Below are 21,120 nucleotides of genomic sequence, written 5' to 3' on the forward strand. Positions count from 1 at the left end.
GAATTAGTGTTGATGTCGTACATCAAATTAGCAATTTTCTCATGACATAAAAATTCGAGCGGTAGAAGATTTCCTTTCAAGAAAAGGGGTATTGCATGCTCCCTTGCTTGAGCAAAGGAAGAACTTTGGAGTCTAGAACGACGTGACGTTGAGTGAATTGTGGGTGTTTTTGTCCTACGCGTAAATAAGCCTTAGGGATTCTTAATTCTGTGTAACGGAGTAAACCGTGCGTCCCTTGAGCGGTTGTACTGGTCTGACGTTGTCGCACATTAGATCTGGATGTTTACCGAAATTAGATTTCAGTTTTCTCAACTTCCCAAGCTGGAAAACAAAATGCAAAACAAAGGATTATGATCCTTATTTATTTCCGCTAATCCATGTTTGCGCAAACGACGTTTCTTGTTTTTAACAATTTCTCTACCATGAGGACTTGATCGTAGTAAGAAAGGCCTCACTCAGCCCAACTGATGTGGGAACAAAACTCCCTCCCCCCTCCCCTCTCTCTCTCTCTCTCTCTCTCTCTCTCTCTCTCTCTCTCTCTCTCTCTCTCTCTCTCTCTCTCTCTCTCTCTCTCTCTCTCTCTCTCTCTCTCTCTCTCTCTCTCTCTCTCTCTCTCTCTCAGCTCATATTCATATTTTTTGGTAAATTCGATTCAACTTTTTTATACTAAAACGTGCATACAAACATGGCTAACAAGATAAAAAAATGAATTAAGCGCTGTATTATTTAAGGCAACTACATGAAACCCCTTGAGAAAGTTAACGGGAGATTAGAAAACAATTTTATTGGAAATTCCCTTTCCGCCCACAAGTTAACGTTGGGAAAAAGAATGGAAACTGTCTGTAAAGGACAACTTTTAAATCCTGCGCTTATCTAAAGGCACGGATACTCTCAGTCACAGTATTATCTCCGTTGTCGTTATATTTTCTAAAGAACTCGACCTCAGTTCTAGTATAAAGAATTTCCCCCAGTTGCTCAAATAAAACATTACCAACCTGGCTGGTAGAGACCTTAAGTTCTTGCTTAACGACGATCCACTGCACTGTTTCGAGACACGGAGGGGTAGTAAGTGAGCCTGGATAGGTGTAGTAACATTTTAAGATCACACTTTTTGCATTGTTGTTGTTGTTACCGTTTGCGTTTTCGTCTCCGTTTCCATTTTCGTTTTCGTTTTCGTTTTCGTTTTCGTTTTCATTTTCGTTGCCGTTGCCGTTTCCGTTGTTGTTGCAGTTGTTGTTTTGAGGCAGCAGACCCATTAGACGAATATCATCTGACTCTTTGACTTCGTGAGTACTTCCTGTAAAAGATAACCTTCGTTAATATACTACCTATTTCTTTACACTCCTTTAAACTTAACCCTTGCCATGCTTTTGATGTTTTCTGCATCCCTTCTAGCAGAGCGACCTCATTGTGCGTCTCCAGGACTCGCACTGCCAGCCGACTCTCTCGCCGATTTTCATATACATATATGAGATACTTCGGTAGAAAATATCCCTCGCTAGTCCCTTGGCATCGATATTCTGATGATATAATAACAAATTTACATAGCTACAATAACTACGTACAGTTTACTTACTAGGGTCAATAATGTTTTTTATGAGTTTCGCAAAGTTTCCAAAATCCTGGTTTGCTGGAGAAGCAACCTAGAGTAAAATTAAAATTAGGTCATTTTAGGTTTACATTTTGCCATTTTCCTTTAAAATAAATTGTTCATCAACGCTTGTACCTACACAATTTTGGTCAAGTTTAGTCTAGCCATGGTTCCGATTTTGACAAGAACAACTCAGGCGGCGTTTACACGAACGCAGTTTCATTTGTAACCCAATCGCTTTCGATTCGGTTACACCTTCCGTTTACACGACGCCGGTCGAGCCCGTTGCCGAAACCGTGTCGATTTGAAAAAGGCCTACAAAAGTGGAGCGTTTTCAAAACGATACGGTTTCGTTTCATCCGTCGTGTAAACGACGAAACCACATCGATTTGAACGCGGTTTCTATTATGGCGCGAAATTTCACTTGGGCGCCAAGATTCAAAATGGTGAACCTTGGCCGTTTTTACAGACTTTGTACTCGTTAGTTACTTTCAAACTTTCAACAAGAGTTCTAGTTCGTCATCAGTCTACGTGAATTGTATTGAATTAGCTATTTTTCTACGTGAATTGTGCGCTATTTTTTGCCATGTTGACAAAGACAAAACTGATGGCGGCGTAATAATCGAACCCAGATCCTCTTCCTCAATAATGAGTGCCTGGGAACGAGTTTGGCATAACTTAAGCACTTGAAAACGGTGAGATTGGCACCGTGTAATCGCTTTGAAACCGTATCGTTTTCGATGCGGTTTCAAGGGCATGAAACCGTGACGATTTGAAACCGCGTTCGTGTAAACGCTGCCCAAGTATACAGACAAAGCTGTCTTTACACCATGAACTTCTTGAAAAACCATACGCTTACCCGTCATTCGCTTTTATTTATTTCTCTATTCAGTGTTTTTTGGTTTTCTCAGTAATTAACAATCATTTAGCATTTCTAAAGAGGATATTTAGACATACAAATTTGAAACTGCGAACAAAGGAAAGAATCCAGACCTTATATGTAAACTACATCTTTCAGTCAATCACAACTATATATTCAGTTCTGAGCTCTGAGCAAAGATTGTGGTTAATAATAAAATAATAATAATAAAATAATAAATGCTTTGTTTATAGTGGAAATGCAGTTACCCACCCAAAGCCAGTTTACAGGCATTCCACTCAGAAATAACGGGAAACAAATAATAATCAAATCAAACGTAACATGTTAAAATTCCCAACTGGCAGGAGGCAAACCGGCTGGCTATTTACAAGCGTGGCCGAGGCGGCACTTGAACCCGGGACCTCCGGATTTCAAGTCCGGCGCCCGTTACGCTAGATTGACCGTGTCCCGGAATAAGAATAAAAGGAATAGCTGTTAGATTTCTTTTTAGGATAAATTTGCTAACAGATGGATTTCCTGTAATCATTGTATGTGTTCCTATTTCGGATAGGGTCAATCTAACACACCCAAAAAATTGTTATGCAGATGCAGTTTCCTTGGGTTTAACTCCAACTGTCATTGGCTGGTTAGTGTTCACGTTGCGTTAACTAAATTCAAATGTATTCCACGCGGGATAACACGTGACTTAGCATGTGATCAATGCGAGGAAAAAGCTCGTGATTAGAACGTGACAGCCATGGCGTGTTGTTTTTGTTAGGACTCCCCTCACACGTCATCAACATCAAAACCCAGCGCTGTTTTTGAAAACAAAATGAAGCCTGTGGTTGCAGCTTGTTTGTTTCTTTTTCCATGGCTGTATAACAAAGCACTTAATGTCTCGCTCCCCGTGAATAGTTAGCTTTGTTTTCACGAGAGTCTCGATTTCCTCTGGAGAAACGTCAAGTTTCTCGGGTAAATAAAACGGGACTAACTATTTCCCTCAGGACGAGACATAAAATTTATAATGTACCTTAATCCAGAGGGCTACAACTGCAAATGCTTTCTCGGGACCCTTGAACACCATATGCAGCTTGAAATAATAAAAAAGAGATTGACAATACTGTAAGTAACAAGAAACTTTTCATGGATTTAAGGACGGTGCCTACTTATACTAAGTATTTTTGTGCGGTTTATGACAATGCGAGAAAAGCAGATCTTAGCAAGGCTTATTGGAATCTAAACAGAAAATTGGGGATAACCACTCATTTTTCAGAGATAATAGTTAAACAATAATATCTCTAAAAAAAACGCCAAAATATAAGGCAATGTATGGGATTTTTTTCCCTAAACTAAACCTTAGTTATCTATGAAAAATGCATGGTTACCCCCACTTTTCTTTTGAGATATCAAAAGCATTTGGTAACTTCTGCTTTCTCTACTTTCTCCGTATAGTTTTAAACCGCGCAAAAATATTCCTGTATTAGTAGGCACCACCCATAGGAAGCCCGAGTCATCTTGCGATGCGCAGAACGTATGCGCAGTAAAAATAGTAGGCACCGTCCCTAAAGAATCTGGCACAAGCTATATTTTACTGACGAAGATCTTAGGCTGTGGCTAAAGAAATGCTGGATTTTGAGACCAGAAACAAGGGGGAGCTTCTTAATAAATATTTTCTCAGCCACCAGACTACCAAACTCAAAAACAAGAAAACAATTTAGCTATTCCTGTGGTTTGATTTCTCGTTTGCCTCGTTAGCGGACAATTAATCAGATCGACCTCAGTATAGAAATCAAAATAAGATCCAGATAATCGTAGGGCCGGGTGAAGTTCTTCCTCAAGGTAAACGCATTTGCGAGAAAAGGAGTATGCACAAGATATTCAGACTTACCTCGCCAGAGAACTGTTTATTGTTGAGAGTATGTTCCGATCCGCGGTCGTTTTGACAGCCAAAATGAACGTGAAAATTGGCGAGTGTGTAGGTATTATCCCTCAGGGGACCCCCGGTTAGTTGAGCTCCTGCATCACCGCTCTCAATCTCAACAGTTGGAGAATGATCCGTGTTTTTGAGGGTTCCAGTTACCAAGCCTCCGGGTTTATCGAAGGTCATCTTTAGAGGACTGTAACTTCGGCTTTTCACCTTACTTGTATCGATGTTAATGGGGGATTGGCGGTCGTTTCCACAGTCATCATATCCAATGTGCCAGTCTGGTGGGCCCAGCACTGTTCAACAAGGAACTGTAAGTTATTCGTCGTATTTACTCGTTAAGATAACGGTGCGACATCGTAACATCGTCCAAACAGAGTTCAAGCCTCGTTGGAGAGGGGAGTTGGTGGTTCGGAATTGGTTAACTCTTGCAGTAAGTTATTTCTTAAGTTATTTAATCAGTAAGTTATTTCTGAAAATTGTAAGTAGTGTAGGTATTGTAAGGTATTGTGAGCATTGTAAGTATTATTGGTGTTGTAAGTACAGCATGTATAATGTTAGTATGGTAGCTATTGTCAGTATTGTAAGTACTTAGGGCTTTGTATTGTTATTATTGTGTTATGTGTCTTGTAAGGTTAATAAAACTCGTCAAAAAAAGTAAGTTCTGAAAACTTTGAAATCCTTGAAATTCTGAAAAGCTTGAAATTCTGCAATCTGATTTGGCTTGTCGTACATCGACGCCCCCCATTACTCCTTAGAGCAAACAACCATATGGACAAAACTAACTGAAATACTAGAAGCTGAAAACTCCTATGTCGAGATAGATACCATAATTGATAAAATGAAAGATTAGAATTCCGACCGAAGTTTAGTTAGACTTAGTCTATTTTTTTACGCTTCGTTATTGTCTAGTTTTCCTCATCACACATTATCATTGTTATTGTTGAATGTAATGTTAAAAAATAATTATTTTGTGTACAGTGTGCAGTGGGTTGCCGCGATTAGCCTGTTCGCTATTTGCATGCCAGCCTAGTTATAACTTAAGTTATGAATAAATAAAACTTGTGTTAGGATTAGGGTTAGGAAAAATACTGGGTGTTACTGTACGTCTCGAAAGCTTAAAAATCTTTTTTCTGCAAGGCTCAACCCAGCTGTAGCCGAATCTAATAATTTTATAAGTTTCTTGGGTTGAATAACCACTTTATCTCACTTACCATGATCCGTGGTTTCTCCATAGCCCCAATGGTGTGTGTCTCCATTGTTTGGTGCTGAAACGTTAAGAACGTAGGATGACGGAGATATTGCTGTATGTTTTTAGAAACTGCTCAAATATTCAACAAAGAACTTTTTTTCTTGAGATTATACTTAGGAATCCGGGAGGAAAATATTAAAGAATTTCCACGAGAAAAACAAACTATAACTCTATATTACATAAAAAGAAATTGAAAAAATAGTCGATTTTTTCAACCGAGTTGCAATAAATTTCAATCCTAACAATCTGCAGCGAAAGATAATTAATAGACTACTAGTTTCTGTGCACTAGTAGAGTTATTGTTAACAAAACTTAACCATCGTTTTAAGGTTTTCATTTATGACATTTTTGACATTTTTGTCATTTGCAGTTTCCACTCTTACTGTTACATGAGCGCAAAATACAAAAGTTGGAGGTATTAAAAACAGAATATTACGCAGCTCAAAAATACAATTTAAATAGGGGAAAGGAGAGCAAAGAGGCACCTCAAGTTAAACTAATACTGTGCCTCTTTAAAGGAAGCAAATTGGTAGGAAAAGTAACGAAGTAGAATAGAAAAAATAAGAAGGATATAACACAAGAAAAACAAAAACAAAGAGTAAAGAAAATATTTGAAAAAAGTAGTAAGGGATGGACCACAGTTCCCTCTTTTTTGCGGTGGTTTCTCATTAATTTGCGATGGCATACATTATCGCTGATGACGTCATCGCCTATTTTCTTCATTTCATGAATAAGATGAGGTGGATTCTCATTAACGTGGCATTAATTAAAGGATGATGTCATGTTTTATTTTAGTCTAACCAACAGGTTATGAACTGGTTTGACAGGTTTATCAATGAGTTCATGCTCTATTTTTTACTTATAGCGGTCATGGTCGGTATCACCGGTTTGACAGATTTTTGAAGTTTTTTTGGATACATGACATCATATAGTACATACTTACATACTTTATTGTATAGCTCCCCTTTGGAGGCTCTTCCGCCATACATGAAAATAAAAAAAATAATAATAATAATAATAATAATGAAAACTATTTACATTTGGATGGTAAAATAGAGAGAAAAAAATTACGATAATAAAAATTATATGAATTAATAAGATTCCTAAAAAGTCTCTTTTTAAAAAAGCCAAGTAGATTTTTGCTCCACGGAAGGCGAAAGCCCTTTGGCCAGTCGCAAGCTCCAGGATCTACAATTTCTAATCTAAAAGAAATGTGCATTCGGAAGCTTTTCAGAAGTTAATTTGGGGAGATTAATACGAAAAAAATGTTCATGTACGTAAGGCCTATTGATTGGTTTTGGATAACGGCACTTAAAGTGAAATATTGCCTTGTCATTGTTCTATTCGATTTTTCTATATTTTCCCGAAAACTCGGAAATAATAAAAAATATATTGTCGTGTGTGTTTCTCGCCTCAATTTACTAAGCACCTTTCCCGCCTAATTACTTAAAAGATTCGTTTCAGGTTGAGCTTTGTTGAGGATTAAAGAGTTAATACAGTCTTTTGTTTTCTTTGTTTATTACAGTGCTCGAAATAAGAATGTTCCGGTTCATAGATTCCTTGTTCCTAAATTGTGCGGGTTAAAACACACTCACACAGAGATTTTGCAATATGTCTATCACAATAAGTCGATTATGTTTGATGTTAATGCGGACTGTCCACCTTTACTTATAACAAGGGTCAACGCACTTTTGCTGACCTTGCCTCCTCCTCCTCCTCCTCCTCATTTCTATTGTTTTCCCAGAGGAGGAGGAGAAGGAGGGAAAACAATAGAATTGAGGAGGAGGAGGAGGAGGAGGAGGAGGCAAGGTCAGCATAAATAGAAATACACCTTTTGCTTTTCATTTATATAAAACATCCATTCTTGCCAATAGGTGTTTCGTTAAGGTGAACATACTTTCATAACCAAAAATAAACTTCATTTACGCAAAAGAAACCTCCAAGAACAACATTTGCATATTACTAACATTGAACAACATCAACAGGCAAACGATAGCTCCTTTTGATATTCTTTTCAGCGATTCAGAAGTAGAACTGAGAGTTACTTTTATCCATTCGAAATCTCCAGTATTTAACTCTTTTTCTGTATTCGCTAGTCAAAGACAATAAGTTATTCAGTGAGGTCATTCAAGAAATGTACCTTGTTTAATAGCAAGCACTAAGTCGTCGCGTGTTTTGATCGTGTTGTAATTGATTATTTCTATGAACTTAAGCCGTCTATTGTTTTTGATAAAAATGTAGAGGTTCCGTAGAGTTTTTATGCCAATTCAGGTTTCAGTCAGATCACTGCTACTTGCATAATTAGTGGCTAACGAACCGTGAAGAGAGGTTACACAAGAGCTTAAGTCTCTGATCTGAAAGCCAAAAGCGCGTTGACCCTTGTTATCAGTAAAGGTGGACAGTAATCAGTTAACATCAAACATAATCGATTTTATTATGATAGACATATTGTGAAATCTGTGTGTGTGTGTGTGTTAACACACACAATTTAGGAGCAAGGAATCTATTCATCGGAACATTCTTATTCCGAGCACTGTAATAAACAAAGAAAACAAAAGACTGTATTAACTCTTTAATCCTCAACAAAGCTCAACCTGAAACGAATCTTTTAAGTAATTAGGCGGGAAAGGTGCTTAGTAAATTGAGGCGAGAAACACACACGACAAATATTTTTTATTATTTCCGAGTTTTCGGGAAAATATAGAAAAATCGAATAGAACAATGACAAGGCAATATTTCACTTTAAGTGCCGTTATCCAAAACCAATCAATAGGCCTTACGTACATGAACATTTTTTTCGTATTAATCTCCCCAAATTAACTTCTGAAAAGCTTCCGAATGCACATTTCTTTTAGATTAGAAATTGTAGATCCTGGAGCTTGCGACTGGCCAAAGGGCTTTCGCCTTCCGTGGAGCAAAAATCTACTTGGCTTTTTTAAAAAGAGACTTTTTAGGAATCTTATTAATTCATATAATTTTTATTATCGTAATTTTTTTCTCTCTATTTTACCATCCAAATGTAAATAGTTTTCATTATTATTATTATTTTTTTTATTTTTTTATTCTCATGTATGGCGGAAGAGCCTCCAAAGGGGAGCTATACAATAAAGTATGTAAGTATGTACTATATGATGTCATGTATCCAAAAATAACTTCAAAAACCTGTCAAACCGGTGATACCGACCATGACTGCCATAAGTAAAAAATAGAGCATGAACTCATTGATAAACCTGTCAAACCAGTTCATAACCTGTTGGTAAGACTAAAATAAAACATGACGTCATCCTGTAATTAATGCCACGTTAATAAGAATCCACCTTATCTTATTCATGAGATCAAGACAATAGGCGGTGACGTCATCAGCGATAATGTTTGCCGCCCCAAATTAAAGAGAAACCACAGCAAAAAAGAGGAAACTGTGGTCCCTCATTCACTACTGAATAAAGTATCATTAATAACAAGCAAGGAACGTATTATCAATATAGAGCAAGGTAGCATTTATAAAGTACTTTTCTAAACATTCTTTTAGTAGGTTTGTCCTTAACTTTCTAAGTAATGTCATTCTAATAAAATTTTCCTATTACGGTTGGACAAAATCTCCTTAGATTTGTTCTGAAAGATACAAAGGTGATTTAAAGCTACTCAAAGTGACACTAATAGTCGGTGAGACTGCTACTTTAACTAAACTGCTGTCGAATGAAAAACTTACCAGACATTACACCCGCCGTGGCCACACCAAAAACAGTGGACAACAGTGGCAACACTATCACTTGGGTTGCAATCATATCTGCAAGTTTAAACAAGATCACTGATTTAGATGTATCCTTGCAATACGTACTCAGACATACAATATTTGTGACAGAGTTGTTTGTGATGTACGCGGACAATGATGTAGCTATGACTTACAAAGGATGCATTGAGGTAAAGTGAAAAAAACGTGTATGGTCTGTTGTCATTAAAGCCACTATATTCTTAGATAAAATCATTCTGTTTTACCTGTTCGTGTATCGAGATGGAAAAAGATCGTTAAAGATATGATGAACAATACAATTAATATAAGTCTTGTGCGTGTTACTGCACATGAACATTTGTGGGTTTAAATCTGAGGTCAGAAACAAACTGTCGAAGTTCAAAACAGCAAACATAATGATTAACAGCAACAACAACAACAGCAGTTTATTTTATAAATTCAGATTACATAAGGGGCTTGTCCCGCAAATAGCCACAAAGCTAGTCGAGGCGGGACAAAATATAATGGAAAAAATTACAGTAACTTTACAAACACGCTGGAAAACAGAAAAAAACAACTTTACATAATAACACAGATTTAGATAAGGCGATTCCCTTAATTTCATGGCACTTTCCTCTCGATAACTTTTCTATTGGCTGTTTTGTCCACTCCGAAGCACAGTTCGAAGTGTTTCAATTTCACATTTTTTTTTTCAGCCACAAATCATTTTGAGTGGGGCAGGCCAAGAAGGAACCAGGCTTTGCTTTTTGTGGTCAATTAAAATTACAAGTGATTTAGTTTTCGGAATGCTCGTTGGTTCTTCTTCTTCTTCTTCTTCTTCTTCTTCTTCTTCTTCTTCTTCTTCTTCTTCTTCTTCTTCTTCTTCTTCTTCTTCTTCTTCTTCTTATAAGGAGGCACTTTTTATGAAGCTCTATAAGTTTTCTGTTACAAAGTCAAGCGCTCTTTCTTAAAAACAGAAGCGTTGTTTAATCTTTCTGAAGGTTTTGTAGTAAGTTTGATATCGGTAATAGCTTTCTCAGTGTCAAGGAGAAATCATTACACTGAAATAACAGTCATCAAAAGCAAGGTGGGCTATATCAAAAGATGGAGATTGCTTATTCTACTTGGAAAATGCAACAAAAACTTACCCCCGATCGAAAAATAAACGGAAAAGATTTTGCAGTTATTTAAATGTTCCTCTAGTTATGCAGTTCTTTGACGGTATTTGGACTTTTCCAAGGAAAATTCTCAGTTTTGTGGGTTGGCCCGCTTTACTTCTAAGCCCATCATTTAGAAAGGTTCGACTTCACGGTTATGTACCTAGCCCAAGTAACTGTGTAAAGAAATCAGACATTGCACTGAGCTCGATCCCGGTCAAACCTCTGAAACTTTTTCAGGCTTTCTTTACGTAACTGTTTACTGAGCTGAATAAAGAACTGCGATGATGTTTCAAGTATTAAATTTTAACAGAATGATAAAAGCAGAAAGAAAACGAGGTATGCGACTTGCATTAGTATATCTTTTCATTTGACATATCAAGGTTACCCTACACCTTCAGAGGTGTCTTACGTTTAAGCGATGTAGCACGTCCAGTTTAAACTGTAGATACCTAAACCCCTATATCAAATTAAAGCTTATAGAGCTGGCTATTAAACTATACCAAGAATTTAGAAATGAAATGAATTGTCGAATTTTTGACGACCTCTAAATGCGAGCGTCCGAATCACCTTTTTAAAGCTACAAGTCAAACCGAATTTTGTTTTTCGTTAATTTAATTTGCTCCTCAGTTTCCGGACCTAAGCGCTAGAAAAACGTGTCTGCGTTTTGCCATATTCAATCGCAAAGAAAAGTTATAGAGCATTCTCGAAATAGGATGAAAAACGAACAAATTCCTTTTGAGTTTTAGCTCCTTGAAGTGGCTCCTCCAAGTGAAAAAATTGATTCGAGAAAACAGCGCTAATAACTCAGCAATTTATTTTATTTCGAAATTCTTGTTGTAGTTTGATAGCCAGCTCTATAAGCTTTAATTTGATATAAGGGTTTAGGTATCTACAGGACGCGCTACATCGCTTGGACGCGAGACACCTTTGAAGACACGTACTGAAGGTGTAGGGTAACCTTAAGAAAGAACTCTTTTTTACCAAAGATGTAAATCTTTAACCAAACACTTTCATTGCTTTCAGTCGTTTTCTAAAACAGCAGTTTCAACTCTCAAACTCAAAAAGTAAACTTACTCAAAAATCATTTTACTAACCTCGTAGAGAGTTAGCATGTGCAACAAAACAAAAATCAAATTAGGCAACGTACTCGTAACAAAATTACAATACTTACTTTCTTCTGTTTAGTTTGGTTTCTGTTCAAAGCTATCACGCCTTGACCAGGGGCTTGCTGCCGGAGAGCAGGGAACTTTTAAACAGACGTGGGTCGAAACACTCTTAAACGTAGACTAATATACTGGTAGATAACGTCATAGTAATATAAGTCAAGTTTCAAGTTGTTTCAAGTTTATTCAAGAATGTTTAATATAAAATTCAAAGACAACACTAACCCGTCAGTACCTAGAGCTAATCTAGGCGGGTAGTGAAAAGACTAATTTACAATAATTAATTACAGTGTACAGAAATCTATATAAAATTAGTCAGTGAGCCATACAAATATTGAAAAAAAAGAAAGAAAAGAAAATAAGTGAACATATGAAGAAAAAGAAATATAAATAATGTCAGTAATATTAGTTATTTCTCCCGTTTTAACTCAGCAACGCTGTGAATAACAAAAACATAGGCAAATAAACAGCTCTTGACAACGACAAATATACGGCTATTCTAATCGATGATATTACTAACCACTGCGCTACTTCCAAACATTCTGTAGTATTCACTCGTTCTTACCAGACACATACTCACTATTCCAGATTTTCAGCCGCAGGTGATTTTAACGTCAAAGGATCCAGACTCAATCAACATGTTGTTATCTTTTTTCTAAAACTGGAACGAGGACTTGGAATAAAATTCCTTCTAAACTACACTTTTCCCGCCTATTAAAGTGCAGAATTTACTCTTAAAGGTTCTGGAGACAAAGAAGGTTGTGTTGATGCAAGCGCTGTTACTCGTTCTCACCTTATCTCAATACAGTCAACTTCCTTTATTGCGGAGAGCCTCGGGACCGCGAGTTCTTGCCCTTAATAGCGAGAGTCCGTAATAGCGGGAATTTATTTCAGTCAAACGTCTTGCAATTTATTTTTGACGGAGATTTAGCTGCTGTCCATATAATCAGGGCGTCCGTGGTAGCAAGGTGTCCCCAAGACGAGAGTTGACTGTGCAGTTAGTTTTGCTATACCCTTTTGCGCTTGCTTCTCTCCCATTTCAAAGACAGCATTCTTCAGTCGATAACTAAATGAACCTACCAAGTTTTCGTTGTAAGTTACATGTGATTTTATTATTATACACCTCAACATCAATTTTCTATCGCCAATTTTTATTGTTCGTTAACTTATTGCTAATCTTTCATAATAATATTTTCGTTCTTTTGCTTTTCTTATTATTTTTTTTTTCGAGCACTGTCATGACCATCAGTTGCCGTTACCACGTTGCACACCTCGAATAGTCGCGCTAATTGTGGATACCTAATATTGAAAAGTGTGTACAAATATAAGAGAATTGTTGTTTTGTTGTTTTCAGTTAAGTATTCCAAAGCTGGCTAACAATATTTTTAATTGCAGCTTCAGTTTGCCGCCCAAAATAACAATTAGCACTTAAATTGCGGACGCGACACGACAGAAACATTAATACACAAATATTGGCACACACCATCGCAACTACCGCAAAACATCCTGATACTGTACTGCATCAAATAACATTGGACAGTAAAAGGAATAAGTTAGCCGAGTAATATCATTAACTACTTCAAGTAGCGAGTTCAAAAACTGCCAATAAACGGATTCTATTAGATGTCCTTAGTTTAGTACGTATAAACGAAAAAGCACTTTTGCATGAAAAAGATGTGAAATAAAATTTGAGGATTATCAACAGCAGCAAGCAAGAATGATTCTCACTACCCACTATCCCTTGGTTGTACATAATTCTTCGGGTACAGTACCACATCCATAGGTACTACTAACATGCTGGGAACTGTTGCTGAAATTTTTTCCTCTTCTTCTTCTTTGTCCTCTCCTTCTTAGATGAAAAATACAGTAATAACAACCTGCATCTACTCTTGGTAGTGTTTATAGCACAAGGTACTGGTGGGGCCGAATATTAAACTTTGACCAACAAATATTGTAAGTTGAAAATAAGGTGGTTTGGAATCACAACTGTCTGGAAGCAAACCAGCTGATTTCTTAAAAAGGATGGCCAAGAAGTTGAACTCGGGGCTAACGAGAAACAACTGCAGCAACCGGGCAGAGCGGGACTTAACCCAGCATCCCCAGATTTAAAGTCCAGCGCACTAACCGTTCGGCCATGCTTCGGCCTCCTCCTCCTCCTCCTGCTTCGCCAAAGAAATCAAATATCTATCTTACCTAAGCTAAACCATTAAAAATGGTTTCTTTTTAAACCTACTTTATAATCCGCACATTTGTTGTTTTCAATTTGTTGGTCAGAGCAGCATAACCGCCACATATCGCCTCGAGGCCAATTTATTTGTTGCACTTCAGTCGAGCATCAGCCAGGCAGCTCAAGCCTTTGATATTCTATACATTTCACATCCATCTATTCATATTCAACCGGTGCAGTTGGCTTAATAGCTCAGTTTGTAGAACACTGCACCGGTATCGAAGAGGTCATGGGTCAGCCTTTCTTGTTACGAATGCTTCATTTTATTTATTTATTTATTTAATTCAATATTTATCCAGGGGCATCCAATTTAGCAGAGCTAGTTTAAATGGAGCCCTGACACAGCACAAGACAAAACACAAAACATTGAAACAAAAAAAAAGCAAATAAAAAACTAGACAAATAATTAAATTATATATGCAGCATGTACCGCGGGCGTTACTGCTTAAGATGGCACTTTAGTTCGGTTTTAAATTTACTGAACGCCACTACCTGTCTAATGGTTCTCGGGATGGTGTTATAAGTTAGAGCACCGTTTATTCTGAAGCTCCCCTGATATTTAGCAGTTTTTGCGAAGGGAGGGCGCAACAAATCACGGCTTCTGGTGTTATAGTCATGGTAAAGATGCGCGTGCCTAAACTCTGAAAGTAAGTACGAAGGCGCTATTCCGTGAAGACATTTATGGACTAAAAGGCATTTGAGATAATTTCTGCGCGCTTGTAGGTTGGGCCAACCAAGTGTTGATTTTAATTCCTCAGCCCCGACTGATCGACCTTCAATAATGCATGCAGCACGTCTATTTAGCTTATCTAGGTAATATTTGCTTCCAGCCCCACAACTGTCCCAGACAGGCGAACAATAATCAAATAATGGCAAAACTATAGTATTGTAGAGCATTAGGCAAGTTGGCTTGGGGAGAACCTTACACGCTCGACGCAGAACACCTAATCTTGACGAGATCTTGTTACCAATATATTCTATGTGGTCCTTCCAAGATAGAGTGTTGTCTAGGAGGACCCCAAGGTACTTGAACTTGTTAACCCCTTCTAACCGCGTGTTATTGATTTCTTTAACTAGATCGTCAGCCTCTGCGGTCCTCTGATGGGTACCAACAAGCATAATCTTCGTTTTCTCAAGATTAAGTATTAAAAAATTAGCATGAAGCCAGCTTAGGACATCAGTTAGGCCATCAGTTAACCGAGCTTGAATTTCAGTGACAGACTTGCTTGCAAAATAGATAAGTGTATCGTCAGCATAAAGCTCAACACGACAACCTTGAACCGCCAAGGGTAGGTCATTTATGTAGATAATAAAGAGTAAAGGACCGAGTACGCTACCCTGGGGGACCCCAAAAGGTATAGGCTGGGGTTCAGACAAGAGCCCATTTACGCAAACACTTTGAGTGCGTGTAGTTAAATAGGACCTAAACCATTGGACAGCGGAGCGATTCATTCCTAGTAAAGCTAACTTATCTAGCATGATGTTATGATCTAAGGTGTCAAAGGCCTTACTTAGATCTAAAAATATAAGGCCAGTTAATAGTCCTTTGTCAATGTTTTCAAGCAGAGTGTTTGTCACGTGTGTGAGGCATGTGGATGTTGAATGAAATGGGCGGAAGCCAGATTGGAGAGGAGAAAGAAGCTTATGCTCCTGTAAATAGTTGTAGACCATACGGTGGACAGCCCGTTCAAGTATCTTGGAGAAGACGGGAAGTACTGAGATTGGCCGAAAGTTTGACGGGTCCGATTTCGATCCAGCTTTATGAACCGGCGTGACAATAGCATGTTTCCAATCAGCCGGTAGCGTTCCTTCATTGATTGTTCTGTTCATAAGTAGGGTTAGGGGTCTCGCCAGGGCTTCTGCCCCATCCTTTAGAAGTCGCACAGGAATATCAGGTAGACCGGATGATTTCTTGGAGTTCAGTGATTTCAGTTGTTTGTAAACAAAATCCACTGTTATTTGTGACAAACTAAATTGTGCACCTGTTAGTAGTTGAGGAGAGCAGCTGGTTGGGACCACTGGCACTGGTAGAGTCTGCCGCAGTGTTGCTATTATAGATTTAAAGAAGAATGCAAAGTTGGCTGAGATTAGCTTTGGATCTGTGATGACTTCACCGTCAATTTCCAGAGATTGAATTTGGCCATCTTTAGCATCACTTCCAATTGCAGATTTTATCGCACTCCATAATTTGCTAGGATGGTTCTTATTTTCTTGAATCAGGTTAGAATAATACGCCCTTTTTGCCTCTTTGATGGTTGCAGTTATCTTGTTTCTGAGTGATCGATATTCTTGCCATTCATAAGATGATCCAGTCTTTTGTGCCTTTTTGTGATGGAAGTTTCGTTGAACAATCAGCGCTCTTATTTGATCGGTCACCCAAGGGAGCGTGTTAGATCGAGCTCTTCTTGTGCACGTTGGTGCATGTCGGTCAGCAATGGTGACAAAAATGTCTTTAAAGGAAGTCCACGCCTCATCGACCGTGAGAGAGGTGCTAATGAGATCCCAGGAGATAGAGTGTAAGTCTCTGATGAAATTTGGGACTGAATAGTTCTTATAATTCCGACATTTGATGGTTTTTATAGGGCCCCTCGGCGATCTAACTTTCCTAATGATGTAAACAAGCGAATGATCACTAATAGAGCATTCTAAAACACCAGAATCAGAGATCTTCATTTGGTCTGTTGTAAAGGCTAAATCTATAAGTGTGGACGATCGTTCAACAATCCTCGTCGGGTCTTTGATAAGCTGAATAAGTTGATAAGCTTTAAATAACTTGCAGAGTTCTTTAGTGTCAGCAGATATTTTCTTAGCGGCTAGGTCACAGTTTAGATCGCCGAGTATGATTGTTTCTTTCCCCTCACTGCAGGAATAGTCAAGTACGCTTTCAAACTCGCTAATAAAATCTTTCACCTCAACATTAGGCGGTCGATAAACCGAGGATACCAGGATTTTACTCTTGTTCGGGAAAGTAAATTCAAGCCATAAAGCTTCAACATCAATAGAACTTATATCTGTTCTTCGCCGTGCAACGAGCTTTGATTTATAATAAATCGCAGTACCGCCGCCACGTTTGTCATCCTTGCGATCTTTCCGAACGAGATTGTAGCCTACAATTGAAAGCTCGCTGTCGTGCCAAGAACTATTTAACCAAGTTTCATTAAGACAAAATACGTCGAATGGATTGTCCTGTAGAAAAATCCTTAGTTCGTCAAGGTGTTTAGGTAGGCTCCTGATGTTCAGATGGCCAATCTTCAAGCCAGGCTTCTGCAAACTTGAGTTAATCCATCCAGGGTTTGGGGAGACATCGCCTGAGAGAAGAATCAGTATCATCGCAGTAGAGCTGTACTGAAGGAGTTTCATTGTTCTAAGTGCCTTTAGTCTTGCTTGAAAACGATCGTTATCGTTATGCGAGCGAAGTGAACGGTGTTTCAGAATACAATTTGGAGCCCTTGTCGTTGCCAATTCTATGCTAAGGTGTACATCAGCGACTCCAAGATCTTCGTTGTTAGTTCGGAGCAAAAGGCTCTTGAACAAGACTAGGAACAAGACTTGCACTGGGAGTGTCGAGCGAAAATTGTGCAAAGCGTTGTAGAGACGAAGCAACGCCGCCATCTTGCAATTCAATTCAAATTTCATTGCGCTTATAACTAAGAAAAGAGGTCTTTTGTCTGTTATGATCTTTTGAAACTGCGCTTTGGGGTATTTTCAGCGCCTACTATAACCGGTATGGCGAAAAAAAATTACTCACGCAATTTCTTTTAGTCGATGTTGCTCAATTTTCGCGTCTTTTATAACAAGAACAACAACCTTTATTTTCCTCCAAGATTAGTTAGAAAGATTCTTATAATTACATTCTTGTATGGTAAAATTTTGTTTAATTGATATTGAATAATTTTCAGGAAGCGATTGAGGATGGAGGCCAACTTAACCATCCGATAAGTCAACTAAAATACAGGATATCATATACAGATTGGTGCACATTTTTAGTAACTTTGTGACGTCTGTAACCGAAATTGCCTCAACTGATGATCAGAGGACTGACACCTCTGTCGAAGCAATTACATGGATTATTTCAATTTCATAAAAAACGCCGAAACCGTTGCTCTTATTGTAAAAAAATTTCAGTAAATTAGCTGTAATATCTCCAGTCTTGCCCAGGGGTACATTTCAGCCTCAAAACTCCTGCCCGGAAGTATTGTTAAAATCCATTTTCTATATCCATTGATGGTAGCTTTTCGTGTTAAATTGCCTAATAATGTAATGTTTTCAATATTTAAGCTTTATTATAAAAAAAAAATCAAACTTCTGGTATTGAACATTGACTACAAAAAACTCGCTTCGTGTCTGTGATATTTTCGGTGGCCGCTTGAGAAACACACGCAAGGTTAGAATCACGATATGAACAAGAGGAAAATAACGTGATGCGGACTAATATCGATCTCCAATATCGAGGTCCAAATTCATTTGTTTTGCTTAATACAACACAATATCATTGGACGCCCTTTCATTTTCCAACCTTGAAAAAAAAAAGAACATTTCAAGTTTGGAAATTATACTTAGCCTAGAAATTCCAACCCTTCCATTCTGCCATGAGTAAAGTTTCAAAAAATAAACCTTGTTAGCTAGACTTTTACCACTTTGCCTGACATGGTTGCAATACCGGTCGGATGATATTGAAGGAAAACTTGATATCTCAATGGCCACTTACTGCTTTTAAATGAAGAGGCTAACATCATTTTAAAGAGACCGGCTGAGAAACAACTTAAGGACGTTGCCTACTAATACAGAAGTTTTTTTGGTGCTGTTTATGACTATGCGGAAAAGACAGATTTTAGCAACGGCTATTGAAATCCAAAAAGAAAATTAGGGGTAACCATGCATTTTTTTTAGAGATAATTAAGCAACAATCATTCCAATCTAATAATATCTCCAATATCAATGTCAAGCTCTCTCCGCCTCTTCATGCCCCAGGCGCGGGGGAGACGTGATGACGTATGGGACGTGAAGAGGAGAGATCCTGGGAACGAGGTATTGCTTATTCGCCTCGCTACAACAGAGTATTGATTGTCTTCCTTTCATTTTGAAGCTGTGGTTACAATTCTGAAATGTTTACAGTCAAACGAAAGTTTTAATTTCTAGTAATACTTTCAAAGACTCAAAAGCTAAATGGCTTATTGTGTTACTGCACTGCTGAGATCTGTTTAAATATTACATAAATATAAGCCCATTGACCTATTAAATGGTCGATAATACATCCATCCATACAGAAACTTTATATCGATAAACCCCCACCTTATCAGTATGCGGTGTTTTATCAGCTAATAAAACACTCCTCATTAGTATGTGGTTTTTTATCAACTGATAAAACACTCCTCATTAGTAAGCAGTGTTTTTCTCGTATGCTAGTGTCCAACGTTCACAAAAGCATAATTGTTATGAACTCTATTGACACGCTTTTTCAAGACTGTTTTTGAAGCTAGCCGTTCAAAAAAACTCGCAGCACCTGTTTTATCGTGTCTAAAACCTGATAAAACACTCCTGCTCGTTTTTTAAACATTACTTATTTGCATTGATATTGGTTTAATGACACTTCATTGAAACCGTGCTCTAATTAGAATAACACGGTCAAACAGTGATCAAAAACTGCTTAAGCTTGCTTAAATCTGCCATAAAAACAGGCCTGGAGTAAACTGAGGAGTCTAGCCAAGTAAAATAAGAATATTTACGAAGGCACCACTACATTCGTTTCTGGGCACACACTGGAGATCTTACATGAATTCCCTGACTGTGTTTGCGAAATATTCAGGAGTTACAATAACTCTTAGAAATTGCAATTTTGCTGACAATCACATAGTACGCCTGTATGTACAGCAGACAGTATTTCAGGTTATCTCTATCTGAGTATCTATGAATTGATCGAAGTTCTGTTCGCTTGAACTTTATGCTTTCACGGATATTGAAACATCCGGCCCTCCAAATATTGCCAGTCGGAATAGCCGCCAACACTAAGGTAGAATTCATGATTTCGTTCGCGAGTGTCAATAAAATATTGAAAGATTTCACCCTTTCAATTGACAGTTTCTTTTTCTTTTAACCTAAGAGTATACGGGAACGATTTTAATTTGAACTCCAGAGAAGTTTCATTCACGGTTTAGTTGAGCCCTCTGGCATACACTCACGACATCAGAGCCTGGTAACCCACCATCAATATTAATTTTAAATTTTGTTTTATAGCTGAACGAATATAACTTCTTTGTGCAACATATTCTCATTGATCGCTTTCAAGTCCTAAATAAAATCCTTAATAAAAGAGCGGAGATCTTTTCAGCAAGAGAATAAATAATCTAGGTTTTTTTTTTTAGTATAATGCTGTTTGTACAACCCGCCTCGATAAGCCTTTGCTATATGCGGGTTGTGTATGTATTTATTTTTTGTAACTAAGGTTTTAGAAATTAATAAAGTTGACGTTAAAGTTGAAGTTCAAGTATTTGGAGTTTACCAGCTTCCGGCTCTTCATTTTGGTAGGCGGAGTCTTTAAATCCCTCATGTCAATTTTGCGGAATTCATGAACACCGTTCGTGTAAGATATACTCGCCCACTTTCAAAATACAGTTTTGGCTGTTAAGCTTGATTCTCACTAATGCACTAAGCAAAAGTACAAGAAAAACATCTTTCTTGATAATCTTACATTGTCGTCCATGGACACATTTCATATGCTTTCACTTGCGCTTACCTTATGCACAAGTTAGCTATAGTGTTATAAGCCAGGTCGAACCAGGCCTTAACACAAGACATTTACAAGTGTCTACATTTATCGGAAAAATAAATTGTTCCTATTTTCACAGCTTATCGAGGCTACATGGGTCGAAAGAAAGTTCAGCTCATGAGAGAACAAGCCCACGGCCAAGAAACAGCAACCATTTTTTTCTTCTACAGGTCAGTACTTAAAGATCGTTGGTCTGCATAGAACTAGAAATATGGCGCCTCGTGTGTGAAAGCACCAAAATTTCTCGAGGGAATCTAAATTACCGTTTGGCCGATTCATTTGAGGAATACGTTGCGTTTTGACATAGAAAAAGCACGTTTATAACGTTGATTTAAAAGATAATAGCCGGTTAGAGACGACATGCCGTTTTTATGCTTCTGAAACCGCCGAACTTCAGTGAGCGAAATGTTTTATTGCGTCTCAATACGCGTCTGACTGTTCTTTCAGC

At 37.9% G+C, this 21,120-nt stretch overlaps 2 protein-coding genes across 2 annotated transcripts in view; one reads left to right on the top strand and one right to left on the bottom strand.

The window, feature by feature from the left end:
• LOC146487399 (uncharacterized) overlaps positions 1-20,830 on the top strand; it is a 60,448-nt gene extending 39,618 nt beyond the window's left edge. The window contains exon 5 of the transcript XR_014857544.1: positions 20,752-20,830. The gene's annotated coding sequence lies outside the window, so the exon portion shown is untranslated. The remainder of the gene's footprint in view (positions 1-20,751) is intronic.
• Positions 811-9,405, bottom strand: LOC146487401 (carbonic anhydrase 2-like). Its single transcript, XM_085088603.1, has 6 exons — positions 9,336-9,405; positions 5,589-5,642; positions 4,339-4,670; positions 3,481-3,540; positions 1,577-1,643; positions 811-1,297 (listed from the first exon to the last, which is right to left on the bottom strand). Exons 1-6 carry the CDS (start codon positions 9,340-9,342, stop codon positions 870-872), a joined length of 948 nt encoding a protein of 315 aa, XP_084944729.1. The 5' UTR covers positions 9,343-9,405; the 3' UTR covers positions 811-869.
• Positions 20,831-21,120: the final 290 nt, after the last annotated feature.

This window comes from Pavona decussata, unplaced genomic scaffold (assembly GCF_977016875.1).
Source record: "Pavona decussata unplaced genomic scaffold, jaPavDecu1.1 SCAFFOLD_16, whole genome shotgun sequence".
In the NCBI taxonomy this organism is placed as follows: Eukaryota; Metazoa; Cnidaria; class Anthozoa; order Scleractinia; family Agariciidae; genus Pavona; species Pavona decussata.

What these genes read in the sequence shown, in the direction of transcription:
- LOC146487401 (XM_085088603.1), bottom strand. An exon ending in ATAAACAGTTCTCTGGCGAG is followed by an intron (nt 3,541 to 4,338) that starts GTAAGTCTGAAT and finishes TATTATTTCAAG; the next exon opens with CTGCATATGGTGTTCAAGGG. An exon ending in TTGTAGCCCTCTGGATTAAG is followed by an intron (nt 1,644 to 3,480) that starts GTACATTATAAA and finishes ATTTTACTCTAG; the next exon opens with GTTGCTTCTCCAGCAAACCA.